The 21,518-nt window shown below is 49.0% G+C and overlaps 1 protein-coding gene across 4 annotated transcripts in view; it reads right to left on the bottom strand.

Moving 5' to 3' along the window:
• Positions 1–20,919, bottom strand: part of LRRC27 (leucine rich repeat containing 27) — a 62,595-nt gene extending 41,676 nt beyond the window's left edge. For 2 of the 4 annotated variants that reach the window (XM_072629117.1, XM_072629118.1), the window contains exons 1-4: positions 18,932–20,919; positions 16,618–16,886; positions 15,466–15,596; positions 2,354–2,412 (exon numbers count right to left, since the gene is read on the bottom strand). In XM_072629117.1, coding sequence (XP_072485218.1) covers positions 2,354–2,412; positions 15,466–15,596; positions 16,618–16,830 — 403 coding nt within the window. In that variant the 5' untranslated portion in view covers positions 16,831–16,886; positions 18,932–20,919. The remainder of the gene's footprint in view (positions 1–2,353; positions 2,413–15,465; positions 15,597–16,617; positions 16,887–18,931) is intronic. The other 2 variants (XM_072629120.1, XM_072629119.1) reach the window with 2 other exon arrangements.
• Between the last annotated feature and the right edge of the window lie 599 nt (positions 20,920–21,518).

Here is a 21,518-nt window from a genome sequence, read left to right as displayed (position 1 = left end):
CAACAGACAATCTTCATCCACTGGACCTTTCCTGTGTGGATAATCAGGTCTGACCTGTCAAAATGTTTCCAGATCTCTCCCAGGAAAGATGTTCTAGGACATCCCCCACAGAGAACACCTCCAGGACCTGGAATCTGATCCCCCTGCTCCTGTGCTTTAGTGGGAAGGGATGGAGATGACCCCAGCTTCTCAAGGGCTGTGATGGGGGAATGTAAGCCAGGGCAGGTTTTATTTGGCTAGAATTTTCAGGCATAGTCCTGGCACAGATTGTATCTGTTTATAGTAAATGAGCCTAGTGATGTTCAGAGAAGCCAATCTCCAATGTCAGTGTGCAGGCTATTTAGCAATGAATTATTTGGCCATGGCTACTCAGAAAAAGAATCTAAATGACCCTCTGTGCCATATGACCACTGATGCTTAAGAGGCAGAGGGGTCACACATTCCAGAACCATCTTCACTGGTTACCAGTCCTCTAAATGGGAGAATTTCCCCATGGGTCTGATGACAGCCTAGTGGTCCTCCTGACTCTGGAATAATCAGTCTTTGGCCATTTCCTTCATCTCTGTGACTTAGCTGCCATCCTTGGCAGCACCTCCCTAGGTCAGATGGCATCTCCCTGGACCTCAGTTTCTGTTTCTGTAAAGTGAGGGATAGAAATGGTTGGCCTCTGAGGTCCCATGAGCTGAGGCCCAGGAGGGTCTGTCCATTCCCAATCAGTCCTGTGGTGGGCTCTCCCCTCCTGTCTACATGTGGATGTCTCACTGATGACCAGAACTGAAGCCCTCCTGTGGCATCACCATGTTCATGACCAGTCAAGCCCATGGGCCCTGGAGAGACATCCACTCCTAGGGCCCTTATACTCCCTTTCCTCTGGAGGTTCTTGTGGGCAGCCAGGGGGCACTACAATGCACAGAGCACCAGGTCTGGAGTTGGGAAGACTCAAGTTCAAATCCTGCTTCAGACACTTCTTAACTAGGGGACTGGGCAACTCTCTTTTTGCCTTGGTTTCCTCAGGCAGAAACAATACTAATCCCTGTCTCCCAGTTTTGTTATGAGACTTAAAGGGGTTGATGAGGACAGTGGATGCTTCTTTTCTCCCTTCCACCTGCCCTTCAGCTGCCTGCTCACCCGCCAGGCCTTCCATCCCTCCCTGGCTCCTGGCTCCTAACTGTCTGTCTTCCCCAGCCCACACCCAGTGCCCAGCGGTCTGGCTCCTGGCCCAGGTTTGGGAAGGCCACTTCAGTGGCTAGCAACCTGCCCTTCTCCATTGGGCTCCTGGACTCCTCTCTTGTCCCATCTCCACGGTCCTCTGTGCCCACCTCCTTCCCTATCGCTGCTCCCAGCAGTCTGCTCTCCAGGAGGGAAGCCCATAGCAGCAAGTACCAACATTCATAAAATGCCCAAGATTTAGGAAGCACATTTCTCCAAACAAACAAAACACCTCTTCATGCTCCCACCTCATGGTGAGGAAGCTGAGACTTGCTGGGGCACTGCACCTCCCCCCCACCCCCCCATCCCAGCACTGTCCCAGCCAGGGACAGGCCTGCAGCACAGGCTTTCTCACTATATGTGGGCTGAGCTGGCCTGAACTGACCGTTGGTCCTCCGAGGGTGAGCTTCCCCAGCTCCTGGCCTCATCCCTGCACACCTTCCCAGGGCACGTGGGAGCTAAAATGTCCAGGGGATGGAAACCCAGGGTGCTGGAGGTCGGTAGCTCCTAAGTCCAGGGTGAAGACTGAACAGGAGGAGAAGATTTGGGGAGGGAATATCAGAGAGGCCATCACCTAGGGCAAGGGTGTCCTACTCAGCTAGGAACAGTCCCCTGGCCCACAGTGACTTAAGAAACCCCCAGTTAACAGCAGCTTGTACAGTCTTGTTATTTCTCTTGTTAAACATTTCCCCAATGATAATCTGGTTCAGAGCTGCCTCAGCTGTGTCTGACACTTTGGGTCTGGTCTGGTTTGACCCCAGGGGGCAAGCCACAGTGGGGCGGGGGGGGGGTGCGGGGGGGGAAGGGGAGGAGGTGGAGGGGGGAGCTCCTACAAAGAGGTCAGTTCTGGCTTCATATCAGGAAGAGCCTCCTCCTCTCAAGCTCTCCAAAGTGGGCTGGCTGGTGGATCACTAGTCAGCGAGGTGCTCTTTGGAGACTGTACCAGTAGGACATTCATGAAGTCCTTTCTATGATTCATCTCTCTGGGTAAAAAAAGAGGGTTGACCTTTCACCACTTTGGACTCTGCAATTCCTGCTTGTTCCTCAGTGGGGAGGGAGTACAGGCATTTTCAAAGACAGCCTTTTTTAAATCATATCAGAAGTCATTCAAAGTTAATTTCTATTTTAAAAAGAAAGCGCTTACCCAGCTCCACTGGTAATGTTTTTATGGGATTCATTTCCATAAGCAAAGTTTTCAGATTCCTTTAAAACAAACAAAAAGAGTTTAAAAACAAAGAATTAGGTGGTCATCTGTAAACTACATTCCTTTTTTTGGAGCCCTAAGCAGGTAGACCAGGAGCCAAAGGGCCTGGCCTGAGTATCACCCAAGGACACAGATGTAGACCCTTATGAAGTGCCTACTGTGTGCAGATGCTGGGGATACAAAGTCAAGGATGAATTTTTGGGAACTCAGAGGCAAAACGTACAGCTTGGCTAAGTTCCCTTCTAGGATGTCTCCACCAACTGCCTGACTGGATCCCCACCAGGTAAGGGCAGAGACGTCCTGAAGGGCAACAGCTCTATGCCACAGGCCTCGGGCACAGAGTTGCAAAGCTCAGGTCTAAGAATGAAACAGTATCTAGAGCTGATGGGATTAAGGTCTCTGTCACCCATGATGGGGCCACAGCCCAGTGATGAACACACATTCCATTCTCTACTAGCCTGTCTGACACTGTACTGACCAACTCCTGGGTCTACTTGCTTCCCAACTACCCTGAAAGTCATCAGGAAGAGAACCCAACTGACAGCTCACTGATTCCTCCTGAGCGCTTCCTTCCTCCCCACCTCCAAATCCTTTGGACTTTTGGTCCGTGGATTCTGGGACCTCACAATATTATTCTGAGAACTCTGAAGCACAATCCTAAAGACTCCTGAGTGGTTACAGAATGGGGAGCTGTCCAGTGGCCCTTTTTCATTTCTACCCACAATTCCCCACATTTCCACCATTTATAGTCATACCCCATGCCCCCTCTCACAAGTTATGAAATGAGTAGCCAGGTAAATTCATTTAAAAATTTACTAGTTTATTATCTCACATAGATTTTAATTTTGTATTTTCCTTTCAAATATCTCCCAAGGCCCTATTCTGGGCCTACTGGGCTTCTTAACTTAGGCTCCAAGAAAAATGACAACTCTATTTTCACTATTTTCTAACTAAAATGTAAAATTTCCCTCAGTTCTTAAAACATGATTCTGAGAAGGTATCCCTAGGTATCCATAGGCTCTACCAGACTAACTGCCTAAGACTTCCATCACACAATAAGTTAAGAACCTAAACTCCACAGCATCTTGCTGGATGATCCCATCAGCTTCCACAGGCCCCACTACATACTCAACATAAACGCTTTCCTGAAATCCAATCTTACACCATCTGCCTTCCTAAGGGCATCTCAAACTCAACAAGATGAATTTTTTTTCCCCACAAACTCTTCAAAGTGGCTACCACCGTCCCAGTCAGTCAGTCAATCAATCAATTAATTGCCTACTGTATTATACACTGGGCCATGTGCTAAGTGCTGGGATATAAAGAAAGGCAGAAGGCAGCCTGGCCTCAGGAAGCTGCCAGGCTAATAGAGCAGACAACATATAAACACACTCTCTACAGGAAAACAGGAAATGATTAGCAGAGGGATGAAGAGGGAGTAGGAGAGGCCTCCTGCCCAAGGGGAGATTTCAGTGAGAGGAGGAGGAGCAAGAGCATTCCAGGCATGGGAGACAACCAGAGAAAATGCTGAGTTGAGAGATGGAGAGGTGTGTGTGTGTGTGTGTGTGTGTGTGTGTGTGTGTGTGTGTGTGTGTGTGTGCAAGGCATGAAGGGCTCTGAATGCCAAGCAGTACTTTGTATTTGATCCTGGGGCAATGGGGAGTCACTACTGAGTTGGGGCGAGGGTGACATGACCAGACCTACAGTTTTAGAAAAGTGGGGGAGTAGAGAATGGATTGGAGTGGGGAGTTGTGAGGTGGCAAGGGTTGGCACCAGGGCCAGGGCAGTTCCAGAGCACAGACACCACAGAGGTGACGTGAACAAGAGATACTGTAGGTGGAACCACATGCCCTGGTGCCCTATTGGATCTGGAGGGAGAGGACGTATTGAGGAGTCCAGCCTGGGAGCTGAGCGACTGCCAGATGCTTTTGACAACAGAGAAGGTGGCTGTGGGGAAAGTTTTAGGGGAAACAATCGTGAGCTCTGTGTTGGGCTGCTGAGTTTAAGACGTCTGCAAGGCTGCTGAAGATGGAGGCACTAATGGTTAGGGCCGGCCAAGCCAATATGAGAATTGCCAGCACAGAGTGGGTGATGAGATCCATGGGAGCTGAGGAGATGCAGCTTGAACTAACCCTGGCGTCCTTCTTGGCCTCCACAGCTGACCTGTGGTCATTTGCCATTTGCCTTCTCTCCTCGGACACTCCCAAGTTGGGTCCCTCTTGTCACTTGCCTGGGCTGCACCAATGGTCCTCTTGTTGGCCTCCCTAGGCCTTTGCACAGTGCTGGGCACTTAGTAGGTACTTCATCAATACTTGTGGAAAATCAAAGTTCTTGTGCTTAACAAGGTGAATGAAATCCTTGGGGCATGGCATTCAGTTTCTGAGGTGAAGTGGACAAATGGATGGTGGCCTGATCATTACTTGGTTCTTCAAGAAGTCCAGTTCTTGCCTGAAGGTCCATGTAGTTTTAGGTCTTTTTTTTCAGACAACCCAATATGATGAACTATTGTGAAAATGTGTAAATTCTCTGAATATAAACAACAGGCTTACTTAATCCAATCAGAAAGACTGGTTTCATTTTACTGACACCAAGCGTATCTATTCAGACTATTAGCAGTCTCTCTTTCCGCGATGAGCTTACATGGTAGGGACAATGGAAAGGAAGCACATTCATGTTGCCGTATCTTTAGTCACATTTTTGTAAAGTGCTAAGGCCTTTAAAAAACCCATAATTTTCTGATGAATAAGCTTTAGCTTTCTTTCCAGTAAGATGATCTAATGGCACTGATATAATGGGACATAATCATACAAAAAAAACATTAAGGAACCCAAAATTTTGTGAAAATGAATGTTAAAAGTTAAATAAATAAATTAAAAAAAAAACAAACAAACAACCATTAAAATAGTCTTAAGCACATGGATGCAACAGACAAAGCCTGAAAGTCAGGCCTGAAGAACTCAGCCTAGCCCTCCCAAGAACAACTGTCATATTTAAAGGAGATACATAAGGCAAATACATACAAAGGAGATACATAAGTACATGACATACTTAACGCTGTTTCCAGTGTCTTGGCAGAGCCAAGACTAGAGCAATTCAGGAATTTAAAAAAAGACACATCCCTTCATCCAAAACCACAGTTGGTGTCAACATTAAAATCTGACCCTGTCTCCCAACAACTTAATTTCCCCTCAAAGCCCAGACTAGTGAGGTAGGACAGAACTGCTTGGTCCTCCTTTGCCATCTGGCAGATGGGGACACTACCTTTGCTTGGCTCAGTTTCCTCATCTGTAAAATGGGGATACATTTCCAGGATTACTGTGACAGTCCAATGCCCAGCACACAGTAGATACTTAATAAATGCTTGTTCCCTTCCCCCCAGGAGAAGAGGCCCAAAGAGGCTGGACCTTACATCTGGGCAGACACAAGGAAGGTGTGTTCACAGACTGTGCCACTACTGGTCCCCCAGCTCGTAGGAGTGACAAGGGATCTGCTCCCAGGCACACTGCTTCTGATGGGGCTCGAAGTCTTGCTCTCTCTGCTGGTCCTGCTCCTCTCAAATGTCCACCGAATCTTGGCTGGCAAGTCAGGAAGACCCGAGTTCAAATCCTGGCTCACATACATACTAGCTGTGTGCTGTCTGGGTCAGCTCCCAACTACTTCCCAGGGCCTCCAGACTCCCAGGTCCTCCCCTGGCTCTGGGTACAGGTGATTCGTCTGCCTTTGCACTGCTGCATTTGACTCTGGGATGCTGTGCCCTCTTGTCCCACTTCTCAGATCATGCCTTGAGCATTTCCTTCTTACCATCCTCCCACTCACAGGTTGCTGAGCAGAAGGGGAAGAAGGAGTAAGTATTTCTATAATGTCTGCTACGTGCTAGGCACTATGCTCAGTGAGGCATTGTGCTGCTACTATCTCATTTGATTCTCACAACCACCCTGGGAGGTAGGTGCTATTACAGTTCCCATTTCCCAGTTGAGGAAACTGAGGCAGGCAGAGGTTAAGTGACTTGCCCAGGGTCACATAGCTGGTAAGTGCCTGAGGTCAGATTTGAACTCGACTATCTGACTCTAGGTTGGGAACTTTGTGAAGTAGGCCACCAGTTGCCAAAGCAACAGAAATCCTACAATGAGGCCAACTGGGTCCATTACAAATTTATTTCATGTAATCTCACCAAAAACCTCCCTGCAGCATGGATTCTCTGACCCACAGGCTGCAAACATCCTTCTCTCCCCACCCTCTCAGTGAAGACCCCATCCCACAGTTCACTGAGAATCCAGAGACCATATGCTGGGAGTTCCCTCTCTTCCCTTGTTCCACAACCTCAAACCCTCTGAACCATCCTCAATTCTTGCTCTTGTCCTGTCTCTGCCAGGTGATCCAAGCCCTGGAACCGAACCCCATCCATGGTCTCCAGTGGATGGCACCCACAGTCACCCTCTTCTGTCAGGTCTTCAATTTCTCCCTTTCAGCCTGGTTCCTTCCAATCCCAACATGACACAAACATACCCTTAAAAAGTCCTCCCTAGACCCCATCATGCCCTTCAGTTTTCTGGTCTTCCCTAGTAAGGCTCCTGTAAAAGGCTATTCACACTCATTCTCTTCTCTCCATCTCCTCCAAACCACCTGCATTCTGTCTTCTGACACCATTAGCACTATTAGAATGCTTTCTTCAGTCACCAACGATGGCCATGTCCTTCTAGGCTGTGAGGTGGTGCCGTAGACAGCACTGGGCCTGGAGTCTGGAAGGGCTGAGTTGAGATCTGGCCTCAGATACTGACATGAGCTGTGCGATCCTGGGCAAGTCACTTCACTGCATCTACACAACAGGGATAATAATGGCACCTACCTCCAGGGCTGTTGTACAGGGCTTAGCATGGGGCCTGGCCCCCAGCAGGGGCTCCATCAATGCTAGTCACCCTCCTCATTATGACTGCTCTCACTGCAGCCCCTCTTCCTGGCAATTTTCTCCTTTTGGGGGTTTCCCTGGCCCTGTTCTCAGCTCTCCTTCCGATGGCTTCTCATCCACATCCAGCCTCAACAGTCACTGCTCCCCAAGACTCTATCCTGGGCCCTCTGCCCTTCCTTTTCTACCCTCTCCCATTTGATGATTCCATAAACTTTCTGGGTTTAAGGAGCATCTCTACATAGATGGCTCCCAGACCCACACACACAGCATCCTCTCTCCTGACCTCAAACCATGCCTAAGTGTCTACTGGACACCTCAAACTGAATGTCCTGATGGCAGCTCCGAAGATATTTTGTCCCTCTAAACCCACTTCTCCTTGAGGACATTGTCAGCAGACTAGCAACATTGGGGTCATTCTCAACTCCTCACTTGTGTTCAATCTATAGACACAGGTAGGTATCCAATCTTGTCCTCCCTGACATCTCCCTTGGTCCAAACTATCTCCTTCCACCTGGACTACTGCAACAACTTCCTAATGGCTCAGGCCACCTTGTACCCCTTCCCTCGCTAGGCCATCTGTCACAGAACTTCAAACTAATTTTCCTAAAGCACGAATTTCTTCATATCAGTCCCCTCTCTGATAAATTCCAAAGGTTGTTATTGACTTGGAATAAAGTAGAAATAACTCCATTTGGCTTTTTGTGTCTATTTTTTATAATATTGTTTTTACATTAACAGTCTTCTATCCTCTTTCTCTCTCATCTCCTCCCCCTGTCCCTTGCCATCTTAAATGGAAAAAAAAAAAACCTCACAAAACCCTGTATTAAACACGCCCATCCAAACAAGATAAATTTCCACCCTAGTCATGTCTAAAAATGTATGTTACTCTGAATGTTTCATCCATCCCCTCTGTCAGAAAGTGGGCAGCATGCTAAATCATCTGTGCTCTGGAATCACAATTAAACACTGTGTTTACCAAAGTTCTTAAACTTTTCAAAATTGTTCATTTTTACAATGTTATTATTATAGTAGAAACTGCACAGATTCACTGTTTCAGTCCCAAATGAGTTTCATTTGAGGACTGCTCCCCCCACCAAATCCTCGTTTATACAATTATGTGACATAAGTACCCACCATTTCTTCCATTTTCTTCCCTGGTGACTCTAACTTTTTTTTCTCTTTCCCCTTTATTTCTTATTCCAAAATCATCCAAACAACAAAAATCATCCCTGGCTCCCATCTTATTTCCTAGGTGATTCCTGATGACAATATGGGTCTCAGGGAAAGCTTGGATCATCCATCCTCATTGGAATCTAAGCACATCATCTTCGTCTTTTCTAATCACTAGCTTATATTTATCTTTTTAAAAATCTTCTTTACTTTTTGTTACAGTATGAGTTCTGAGCTGTCTCCCTCCTTCCTTCCCTCCCAACCATGCATTAGAGAAGGCCAACGTTAGATACAGAATAGGTGGGACCATATAGTACACACTTTCATATACTAGTTCTTTCTCTGGAGGTTTATAGCATTTTCCTTCATAAATCCTTCAGAGTTGATCTGAATGCTCTTATTACTCAGAATAGCTCAGTTATTCATCATTACTCTTTGAATAATATTGTTGTTATTATATACAACTTTGTCTTGGTTCTGCTTATCTCACTCTGCATTATAGATACCTTTTTATGTCTTTCTTTGCTTCAGTGTTTCTATTTCAAACTTCTACCCGTTTTCTGGTCTTTTGTTATTAGGGATATTTATAAGTCTTCCAATTCTTTAGAGGCCCATTTTCACCTTGTTGACTTATACTCAATTTTGCTGAGTAAGTTCATTTTGGTTAGAGGGCCACAAAGCTTGCTTTTAGGAATATTGTGTTCCATGCTTTCCACTCCTTCACTATTGTGGCTGCTAAACTTGTGTGATCCCAAATGGGGCTCTTTGGTATTTGAATTCTTTCTTTCTGGTTGCTTACAATATTTTTCCTTTAACCAAGAAGCTTTGGATTTTGTCTATGATCTTCATTATCATTTGGAGGTTTTTTAAAATGTAAATGGTGAATTCTTTCTATTTTTACTCTGCCCTCTGGTTCAAAGATCCAGGCAGTCTTCTTTTATGAGTTCTTGAAGCATGTTTCTCATTTCTGTTCCAATGGCTCTTAAATGATCTCTCCTTGATTTTTGAAAAATAAAATTATTTAAAAAAATAAAATATCTTAGATTTTCTTATATTCCTTTTATTTTTTCAATCTTTTTACTTTCTTTTACTATTTTTTTGTCTCATGGAGTCACAAGCTCAAATGTTTGGTCCATTCTAGTTTTCGGTAAGTCTTCTAATTGGGGCAGGATTTATACCTCTTGTGCTAGACTACATCTAAGTTTATCTTCCATATCCTCATTCCTTTTTCAAGTTTTTCCTCTGTTGTTCTCATTTCATTTATAATTTCTTCTAGGAATTCTAATCGATTTTGTGGGCAAGCTGTATTTTTCTGTGAGGTTTGGCTTGTAGGTACTTTTGGAGAGAGTCTCCTCTTCTAAGTTTTTGTCTTGGGCTTCTCTGACTTCATAATAGCTCTTAACCTTTTTTGGATTTTTAATTCTTTTACACATCTGGGTAACTCAGAGTTGCTGACCTCATTGGGAGTGTTGGTGGAGTGTTGTCTTCAATCTTGGCCTCCCTGGGTGACCTCCCACCCATCTGCTGTTCTGGGAGTCTCTCAACTGCTAGCCAAGTGCTCTAGGTGCTGAGTCCATGATCCATGCCCATTTTTGTTCCATGTTTCCTGCCTTGGTCACTTGCCAGTAGTTTAAATTTGTCATCTTGGGCTGTAAAGATGACCCACTGTGGTTTCTCCTTTGATTTTCTGATCACTACTTAATCCAGCATTCTTCTTAGAGTATTGCTGGAGTAGCTGTGGAGGAAGCTGGCTTCCTCCTCCTCATCTGCCATCTTGGCCAATCCCCAGCACTTGGCTCTGAGAGCCCTTCACAACCTACCTAGCCAATCTTGTTAGAATTATACTTTTCATTCCGTATTTTCCATCTAGCAAGAATGGATTTCTTGCAGTTCCTCATACAACACTCAATCTCCAATCTCTGTGCCTTTATAGTAGCTCTCCTCAAAGTCAGGAAGACCTGAGTCAAAGTCCAGCCTCAGACACTTATTAACTGTGTGACCATGGGCAAGTCACTTAGCCTCTGTAGACCGCACAATGGGGATCATTCTAGCACCTCCTTTGTAGGGCTGCTGTGAAGGTCCAGGGAGGTGACATTTGTAAACAGCACTGAGCACAGTGCCTGGCACACAGTCGGTGCTATATTAATGCTTATTATCTTCCCTCCCCTATGCGGAGTCTATTCTCTTTTTGTGCCTGTTCCTTAGAATCTCTTCTCTCCTTCACACTTGACCCAAACACCATTGCAGCAGACTACATTTGCTTACATGTGCTGCCCCCTCCCCCAGGGCAGAGCACAGGGCCTCCCCCATGGCTGGCAGCAGGGGCCCCACAGTACCTAGAGCTGGAGCATGGGTAGAGAGCAGATTCTGAGGAACCTTCGTGTAAACCTGTGTCCCTTTCTCAGTTCCAGTTTCCTCATCTGTCAAATAGGACTATGATGACAACACCTCCCTCCTAGAGCACAAGGGGCCCGTCTCAGCGCCTTTTGTTGTTTCAGTTAATTGTAATTGTTAGGTGTTGATGACATGCTGGCCGAATGGCTGAATGTTTATTAAATGCCTGCCATGAGCAAGGCCCTCTGGTGGGTGCTCAGGGAGGAGACACAAAGAGTTTATATTCTTGTTGGGGGGGGAGGGGGGGTATGTAACTTAAACACCAATTAAGTAAGTGGAGTCTGAGAAGGGAGAGAGGGATCAGGAAGCCTCTGCCAACAATCAATCCATCAAAAGAACCTGCCCTCAGGAAGTTTTCATCCAATCAGGGAAAAGAACATGCAAACACTCGAGTAAAGGTAGACTGTGTAAAAGAAATGCCTGTTTTTGATCCTTCCTTATCTCCACAGCACTTGGCGCCTGGTAGGTGCTTAATAATTGCTCATGTAAAGAAACACTAGTGACTGGAAGGTCAACACAGGCCTCCAGTGGGAAGGGATTCAAGCCGGAGTCTGAGCCGAGGCACAGCAGGTAACCTTTGGGGGAAGGGGTCAGTCAGGCTATGAAAGGCCAACAGGAGAGTTTCCTATAAGATGAAGGACTGGCCATACTCTCTAGTCCTCACTGATTCTCAGAAACGTCCCAGCCAGTCAGAGCGACAGGACAAGCCAGCAAGAAGCCCAAGAAGGCAGCCTGAGGAGTTAACTCTGGAGGATGGGACCCCAGAGACTAGGAAGAAACTCCTGCAGCACAGACATGCCCAGTCCTCACCTGCCCCCCAACCCACTCTACAAACAGCAAAAGACAAGCTTCCAGGCACATGTGGAGGGAGGGAACCAGGCTTCTTTCTGTGCTGGGGTGACCCAGAGGCAGCAGAACCTGCACACAAACCCCAGCCTTCACCTCTACCAGCAGATGGCCAGGGAGGGAGCCAGTGCTAGAAGCTCTACAGGCTTGAAGGGAACGGTCCTGCTCCCTCAGGGTTGGGACTAAGTCCAGTGAAAAATCAGTTATCTCAATGTAGGAAGAGGCTGGAGAAGCATTTCTGTCCAAAATTCCAGTGGTGAACTCACCATCAAAGGGGTGGGCAAAGTCAGAAAGTAATGAGAAATAAAAGGAAAAGAGGCCCAAACCACTCAAGAGTTCAAGAGGAAGAAACTTTGACTAATGACCTGGGACACAAACAGATAAATGAGCGGAGAGGCTACTGAAACCAGACGAGTGAACACTCAAACACCAAAGAAACTACAAACTTCTCTAGGCCAAGCATTTTGACAAAAGCTCTGGAACTGTGGCCTGATCAAACAGGGAGTCCTGGGGAAGCCCAAGAGAGCAGGTTCCAAAATGTCTGAAAGGAAAGAGGAAACCTGCCTGCACAGCAGGAATGAGGGAGAGAGGAGAAGGCTCTTCCCAGATCCAGGGGAGATTTCTCAGCTCCCTTGGAGCAAGTGGAAGACCTTTCAGGACTTTCCAGGGAACTCTCCTCTCTCCACCAGTAGCTTCACTAGGAACTTCACACCCTCTGGTCCCTCCCCATTCCCTCCCCCAGCTTTTCAGCTTCCAATCAGAATACAAGCTTGAGGAGGGCAGAGACGGCCTTTTTGCTTTTCTCTTCTTATTTGTGGTACAGCAATTAACATGGTGCCCCATAGTAGGCATTTAATACTGATTGAATTGAGAATAGAAAACTTGAATCTATGGTGGCAAGTGTCTTCAAAGACATAAAATAGCAAACAACTGAATAGAACACAAATGTATTGATGTGGAGGATAATCTGGAAGAACACAGGCTGAAGGTACTAAAATGAAAAGAGTACATGATTTTTTTTTAGAAAGGATGTGCAATTATATGTAAGTTAAGGGTTATATGTAGCTTTCCTAGAACAACACCACAAATCCACAATGCAATAAATAACTTCCTGACCCTCACCCTTCCCCTCTTCTCGACCTCCTCCTCCAACAAGCTGGCTGGGCTGGTGGGATCACTTCCAGGAAAGGGGAGGGGGGTGGTGCAGGGAACAAAAGCCTGTTTCAAACAAGCGGTCAGGAGAAAGACCATCCAACCATTAAAGAGTGGAAACTGAGTATTCTACACCCACGAGAAAACCACAGAAGGGAATGGGGTAATATATTCTAAAAAAGCAAAGGATCACAAGACGCAACCCAAAATGAGAAACCCACAAAACCTTAAGCAAATTATCACTAGAAAAAAAAGCCAAGCACAAGAGGCGTATTTTTATTCTATAGGTAACAAGGGCCTCTGAACCTTTCTGAGCAATGGAATGACCACTGGGCAATTTGACCAAGGATAGAAAGAAAGGGTTGACTTTGGCCAGAGCGGTGCAGGGCATTTGGCTCTTGACTTGGGAGTCAGATTGGACCCTATGGTCTCTGAGATCACTTCTGGCTCTCCATCTCTGCTGTGGTAACAATAGTGCAGGTGGAAAGACACTGAGGGCTTGCCTTGGGAGGAGGAGATGGGGAGGATCTACAGGATGTAGTGACTAACTATGGGGCCTGGGGAAGGAAGTGGGGAATGAAGAGCAAAGGCCGATAGAGACTCTGGGAGGTCGAGAACCAGGGGGACCTCCTGGCACAGGGTACAGATTAAGCAAATACCCAGAGGCAGGAGATGGGGGATTTAGTTTGGGGGTAGCTACAACTGTAGAGGCCAGAAAGGTGTTTGTTAGGCAATAAGACTAGGAAGGGGGGGCAGGAGGCCTATGGTGGGGGGCTTCCCACAGCAGCCTCAGGAGTACAGCATATACTTCTCCTAGAGGTTTCTTGAAGAGGAGCCCCCAAAGGGTGGGTCAGACTTGCACCATGGGAAGATGTTTCAGAAGCCAGTGCAGGCAAGTCCCTCTACAAGAGGAATGGGCAGCACCCACGAGCCATAGCCTGAGAGGCTGTCCAGGGAGTGGGGGTGAAAATGATGCTTCCATTTTGGACAGGGCAGGTCCTGGAATCCCATGGGACACCTAGAAGGAGGTACTTGGCAGGAGGCTGACCATGAGGGATCCTGATGCTCAGGAGTCAGCCCAGGGCTAGATCCATGGATCTAGGAATCATCTAGGTCACATGACACTTGGGTGAATGAGGGCCAGGGCCAAGAGCAGAGCTTTGGGGACCCACGCACTAAAAGAGGCTGAAGAGAGAGACACAGGAGGAAACACCAAGGTCCACAGAGGTAACTATCCACATGTAGACTGGCCTACTTTTGAAGGTAGAGAATTCCCTCTTACACCTCAGCTCCACAAACACTCATTCAATCATTAAAGGCCTGATACGAGCAGGTACCAGACTGTGGAGGAGGCCCCACTGCAGGGTCCAGGATCGACACTGCCCAGAGAAGCTGGGCTGGATGCTATTGGAACGACCTGCAGGCTCCAGCTCATTTCAGAGAACCATGAGGAGGCCCAGAGGTGAAGGGACTTGACTCAGGTGACAGACAGGGCTAAGAGCCAGCATCAGTGGCAAAATCAGTTTCCTTCTCCTATCTCCTCCCACATTTAGCTGGCGATGCAGGCAGATGCCAGACTGGATGGCATGGAGTGGTGGACTATGGAAGCTTTCTGAGCACCAAGGCACCATGAGGTAAGCAATATTTAAGGACACAGATTTCAGGATGGAATGAAGGGAGGAGAATGGGGGGTGGCTCAGGGGCTACTTCTGTAACCCATGCATGAAGCGAGGAGGGCTTGAGTCAGGTTGGTGGGGAGAAGGACTTGGAGACCCTAGGAAGACTGTGAAAGGAGGCTCAGCGACCAGTGGGCTGTGTCCACCAATGAGGAAGCCTTCTCCTTAGCACCCTGGCTCAAACCCCACACTATCAGACAAACAGCTAAGCACAGGGAGGCACTTCCTCAACAGCTGTACACTGATTTCCTGATTAACTGTAACCAGATATAGGGACTAATGGAGAAAATGGAGTAAAATCTGCCTGAAATGGATCTAGGCTACAGGGAGAGCAGGTGGGGCATGGCGGAGGGAAGCCAGTGTGTGGGGAGAAGAGAAGAAAAGTCCTTTCGAGGCATTACCTTGGCAAGGACTCTGGATGAGGAATTCAGCTCCTCTTTCTCATCTGTCACTCATTCCAAGCTAATAATGCCCACACCTCACACCTCTCACCAACCTTCCGCGAGGCTCCAAGGACATAACAATGTGTGTAAACACGCTCCCCAAAGGCAAGGTGATTTTCTCCTCCTTCGACCTTGGGGCCATTCAGGATGCAACGGATCTATGAGTAGGGACAGGACATGGGAACCAACTTCAAGTCTTGGTTCTCCAAACAGGGGAAAAACAAGGCCCTGACCCACTCCCTGGGGAGGTCTTTTAGGGAAATGGAGAAGGAGTGTTCACTCCCACACCAGGGACAGAGACAGGCCTGGCACCGGCTCCCCACCTGGGCCATGTAATGTTTATTGGTAACAGCCTCTATGCATAGAGCTGCAGTAAACTTGTCTACAGAGGTGATGCTGAAGAATTTAAACAAACAACAAACCAAATTACTTTTTACAATGTAGGAATAGAAACAGAAGTCTTACTTGTGAGATCCAATCCCAGAAGGAATAGCTTTAATTTTATTATGCCGGAGATCCAGCCAAACAAGATTTGGCAGGAGCTGAAAGAAATCTTTAGGAATTATGCTGAGTTCATTTCTTTGGAGATGCAATTGCTTCCAGAAAAACAAAAAACAAAAACAAACAACAACAAAAAAAACAGAATTAGATTCTATCGCACTAAGTCTGCCAGTGCACCAGTGACAATGGGTGCCAGGACAAGTGCAGTGTCTCCAGTATAACAAGCTCCTTCCTACCATAGGGATGAAGGAAGCTCCTCTCCCAGCTCCTAACAGCTCCAGGATTCCCATGCTTAATAGCCTGGACTTCACACTGTGGTCCCTCGGGAGGCTCTGCTCACACAGGCAAAAGTGTCCTGATCACTCACCCATGACAGCCACAGGGACACAGATATACAGACAAGTCAGACTCATCCTGCTATTCCTCCCGATGACCAAGTGTCCTGGCCCTGTGCCAACACCTCCACAAGTGTGAGGGACATCTTTCTAAAATATATTACACAATTATTTGTTTTAAGAAAAAACTAGAGGCTCATTCTTAGGGAATCAGGCTCATCCTGAGAAGTCCATCACTGCGCACCTACTTCTCACAGCTGTCATTATGGCATCACATCCATTCTCTGACCACCTCTTGGTCTTTGCCCACCCCCAATATGCTCATGTGTGTATGTGTGTGTGTATGTGTATGTGTGTGTGTGTGTGTGTGTGTGTGTGTACACTTGAGAGCTGGAGTGTACATATTTGTACACCACATATGCATGTAGGCACAGGTGTGCGCGCGCGCGCACACACACACACACACACACACACACACACACACACACACACACACACACTTAAACAGGCCACAGTGAGAATCTAATTAAATACAGTACAAAGCTTTAACTGCTTAGGGCTTTGTGCCTGAAATGTTTAACTAATATCAGTTTTTCCAAGTGACCTATGAATCTCTACCACATTATTATGCCCACAACAGATCTGAGTAACAGACTGAAGCCATGAGGGTTCAGGGGCATCAGCCCCATCCCACAGTGGGCTAGGAAACTCTGAGACCAGGATATTGTCTGGTGAGTGTGAGCACGTCTGTGGTAGTATCCTGGGTGACATGGCAACTCACTTTCAGATGAGCGATTTTGAAGATTTCCTCACTTAGATGTTCAAGGCCTCTTTTGCTCAAGTCCAAAGCAGGGGAAGGAGAGATGAGGATCCCTTCAATCACATTCTGAACATCCTTTGGGAGGGGGATTGATAGGGTCCTGGTTTTGGCCAAGCTGATCTCCACGTGGCCAATCGGCCCCTTTGATTCTATGACAAAGCAGCCTCCTTCCATCTGTTAGCAGGGCAAAGGGCTCCAAGTAGGAGTCATCCTTTGTGGAAAATAGTGACCTGAAAACAGAAAAATCAAACAAATAAAAAGATGGGGACAGCAGACAGATGGACATGAGGTCGGAGTATTAACTTGTGTACAACCACAAGAAGTGGGTACTTATTCTGAAGAGTCACAGAACCCTAGGAAGTTGCAGAAGCACCGCTGGAGGTATGAGTGGGGGGCTCCTTTATAGATATCCAGAGGGAAACACCAGAGCCCAGAGCTCCTGAGCACAGCTCTCTCACTTGGCTGAGGATGTTGCAGACTCCCGTGGATACCTCTGTCCCTGAGAAAGTACCCGGACCAGCCATACCCACCCCACTCCCTTTTCAGCTCTCTTTTGTGTTGTCATTTTCAGGTGTATCTGACTCTCTGTGACCCCCTTTGGGGTTTTCTTGGCAGAGATAATGGAATGGCTTGCCATTAACTTCTCCAGCTCATTTTGTAGATGAGGAAACTGAGGCAAGCAGGGTTATGTGACTTGTCCAGGGTCACATAGCTAGAAAATATCTGAGGCTAGATGTGAACCCAGGAAGATGAGTCTTCCTGATGCTAAGCTTGGTGCTCTGTGCACTGGGGCCCCCACCTAGTTATCCTCTTTTACATCTTCCCCAATTAGAACGCAGGCACCTCAGAGGTAGAAACTGTCTTGATGCTTAGTTTTGTTTTCTCAAAGCTCAGCACAGTTCCTGGCACATGGGAAGGGCTTAATAAATAGGATATGCATGCATGCATTCGCTCTCCCCAACTTTTCCCTTACTCTCTCCCCTCCCTCATTTCTCTCCCCCCTCCCTATCTGTGTGGTTGTCTTGTGAAGGAGGCATGGCCCTGGAGGGGCAGGACCAGGAGTCACAGGAGGACATTAAAGTGTGGTGTATGTAGCCTTAGCTCAGTACAGCTAAGGCAAATCCTCCAAACTGATTCACCATCAATATGTTTACGTACAGATTCACTTTTCTGCAGAATCACCTGCCCATGCACACACGTACTCTGTGCTTCCAGACCTTAAAAACTTGAGAGAAAAAAATACAACGAAAATAATGGCCTGGAGAGAAAGGCTCGACATATTGATAATAGCTGTGTAACTTCTTTCCCCCTCCCCCCATCTTCTCTAGATACACAGCCCCAGTTCCTTTAGTCGGGGCTCAGGTCATGAACATGACATCCTCTGTCAACATATTTATTGCCTTCCTCTTAAACATTTCAAACTGGAGGTCTCACCAACACCTCAAATTCAACATGTCCAAAACAGAACTCATTCCCTTCCATTCTGCTCTAACTTCCACCCCCCCTTTCTTATTACTGCTGAGGACACTCCATCTTCCCAGGCCCCAGGCTCCCAACCTGGGGGTCACCCTGGACAGGGTCCTGGGCATAACAGTCCTCGGTCCCCAACGAGCTCACATTTTGCCTGGGGAGGCAACAGGAGTATGTTATCAATCATTTAATCAACATTCGTTGAATTCAAAAAGGGAACACAAGCCCCTGCTCTCAAGGAGGCAACCCTCTGGGGAAAAAAATAGGATGCCGTAACACACACACACAATGAATACCGCGTAATTGGGCTGGGAAGGCGGCAGGGGGCGCTAGAGGACAACAGGGGCGGCTCCAGCTGATCTCGGGAAGGGGCAAGCACTCTCCGTGTCGAGAAAGACTTGGGCAAAGGCATAGGGGCTGGAGATGGAAAAAGAGCCAAGGGTGTGACAGGGAATCCGGAGAAACAAAGGGCGGACTCAGCTTGGGATGAGGAGGCGGCCTCAGGCACTCCCCGGCGGTGTGGCCGCGGGCCAGTCTCGGCCTCAGCCTGCCTCGGTTTACTCATCTGTAGGGTGGGGCCAATATCAGCCCCTACCGCAGGCTGGTTCCCTCTCCTCCCTCCTCCCCTGCAGGTGGGGCAGTGCCCAGGGAACTTGTGGGGGGGTCCCTCCTCCCCCAGGTCTGTAGTGGGGGGCCCCGGGGCTCGGTTTTGTGCGCCGTGGCCGCCAGGCTCGAACCCGGGGCCGGGCCCCACAGGAGACGAACAAGCTTGGCCCAGGGTCCGGGCCGCGCGGGGACGCCTTACCTGCCGCGCCCTTCCGCCCTCGGGGATGCAGGACCTTAGCGCTCGCCAGCAGCCTCCCTCCCACAGTCAGCATAGCAATGAAACCGGGGGCGGGGTCGCCGAAGGCGTCACTATGGGAACTGACGCGCGCCGGGAGGGTGAACGGCGGCTGCCGAGGGACAGTCAATCTCGTGAGCCTATCCGGAGAGCGGAGCCGGAGGCTAGTGCGCCTGCACATGGGGGTGTGTGGCCTGCGTACAGTGCGCCTGCGCATTGAAGTCCGCGGGCAGTGCGCCTGCGCCTCCAGCCCAGTCTTGCTTATCCCGGCAAGCTGTGCGCGGGGCCTGGAGCTTCCCGCACTCTGGACCTTGAGAGTCTGAAGGCGTCGAACACACGCTGACCTCAGGGCATAGAGGGTCACGTGGTTCACACTCCCCCACCTCCACCTACCCTGTGGGAGTGCGAGCGTCGGGAGGGCAGGCGCTGATTGCCCCTCCTCCACCCGCTTGTGGCCCCAGCCTGTGCACACATTAGGAACTGGCTGCATGCTCCCTGACTGATTTTACAGGGTAGTAAGCTGAGGCCGGCCCGCGACCCCGCCACAGTCCTGGACATACTCTGTCATCAAGAACTGGGTTCGAATCACTGCTCGGAGCTCCCCGGACCTGGGGGGAGTCATTCCGTCCCAGCCTCAGTTTCCTCATCTGTCAGATGACGGTGATTAATGCACGAAAGGCTGCTGAGGGGGCGGGGTAAGGTGCCACGGACATCCCCAGTCTGGACTTTGGTCAGCTGCTCCGGACATTACTCACAGCCCCGCCTGGTGCAGACCAGCCCTGGACAAGTGAGGACGCTGCCCACACAAGCCCTGCCTGATACGGACCAGCCCGAGTTAGGACTCCTCCTGTCCCAGAGCAGGCAACCCTGATCATTTCTGGGAGGGGGGTCGAGAGCTTACTGATTTTCCCATGATCCACAGTCGGCACTTGAACCCAGGACTCTCTGACCCCTCTCCCTCCACTTTCTGACGCGTGGGTGCGCTGCAGATGGACTCCACCATCTCTCCTGGCCGTGTGGGGGGAAGGCTGAGCCTGGACCTGCCAAGGCTTCCCCCAGAGAGCCCAGGGAACAACCGGAGGTGTACACGTGTGAAGAATGCCCGCCCTGGAGAGTGCAGAGACCTGCAGTCCTGCTCTCATCGGGGCTGGTTCTGCCCCAGATCCTGCACCGAAGCCTGGCCGCCCCTGGGCCTGGGAGCGCCGGAGAGGGTCCAGCAATCAGGCCAGAGGGAGACGCCAGGACACTTGACAAAAGCGGTGCTTGGAGAGGGGGCTGCAGCCCCTGCCGACTTCGCTTCTTGTCCACTTGTTTGATCTAACGCCGGCTCCTCCCCGCTGCCCCCTCATCATGGATGGAAGGAATCCCGGGCACAGAGTAAGAAGGCCCCGAGAGTCTTTCTGGCAGCAGGATGAGATTAGGAAAAAGAGAGGGAGGGAGAGAGGGGCAGAGCTCGGGACTGGCCGACTCCACGAGGGCTGCGCTTTCAAATGGATAAATGGAATTGGGGCTGGGGGATTTCCTGATGTCTGTTTGGTGGTTCTGGGAGCCCATCCCCTGCCTCGGAGCCCCTAGGCTTTCTTTACAAAAGAAGGATCCAGGCGCAGACTCGAAGTAAAAATGGGGGGTCTACATCTGCCCTTCTTCATGTGACCTTTGGCAGAGACAGCCTGAGGTCTGGGGCCCGGGGAAGATTGCTGGGGCAGCGCCCTTGGGGCAGCTGGGCTCTCACCAAAGCCCATTGACCAATTCCCTTCAAGTCGTAACTTCCAGTAAGGGACTGAACATCCTCTCTGACCCTGCCTCTCATCCTCCCACCCCCCAACTAGGCAGCTTGTGGAGCAAGGTTTCTGTTCTCCATTCCTTAAATTCTCCTGGTGTGGGGACATTCAGAGGGGGCTGGTCCTGCTGACTGTCCTACCCTAGGTACCCAGAGTGTCCATGGCGCCTGCCCCAGCTGATCTCTTGTGGCTAGGATCTCCTAGGAGGACCAGTCCATCTCTGCCCTCATGGCTGTCCTGCAGTCCACTGCTTGCTCCATAGTCTCTTGATCTCTGCTCCTTGGGACAGTCTAACCCCAGTCCTAGAAGGATGCTCCATGTCTAAAACAGGCAGATTGACTTCATCCAGACAGGTCCTGCCAGATGCTTGAACTCATTCCCTCTTCTGTGGACCTAGAACATGTGGTAGATGCGGTGGGCTTGTAGTTTCAGAGAACATTGGACCAAACTTTCTGCACACTTTTGGTGGACAGGATGGAGGCCATTGGGCTCTAGGAGAGTCCAGTGATGCAGATCCGCAGCCAGCTGGGGGGTCAGAGACACTATGATGGGGCAGTGGGATGGATATGCCTGCCCCCTTCTGGTATTTCAAGGAATGTCATGTGAGCAGTATTAGACTTGCCCTCTTCTGCCCAGTAGGTGAAACTAGGATCAGTGGGGGATGGGCAGGGGGAGTTGTAGGAGCCAAGGGACTCGAAGGGGACACTTTGAACCCTCGAAAACTGGCTTGGGCTGAATTGGCCAATACAGTCTGGGGGAGGAGAGTGGGG

The sequence above is a fragment of the Notamacropus eugenii genome, chromosome 1 (assembly GCF_028372415.1).
Source record: "Notamacropus eugenii isolate mMacEug1 chromosome 1, mMacEug1.pri_v2, whole genome shotgun sequence".
Classification (NCBI taxonomy): Eukaryota; Metazoa; Chordata; class Mammalia; order Diprotodontia; family Macropodidae; genus Notamacropus; species Notamacropus eugenii.
The sequence above is the reverse complement of the archived record's forward strand: the minus strand, read 5'-3'. Positions and strand labels throughout refer to the sequence as shown.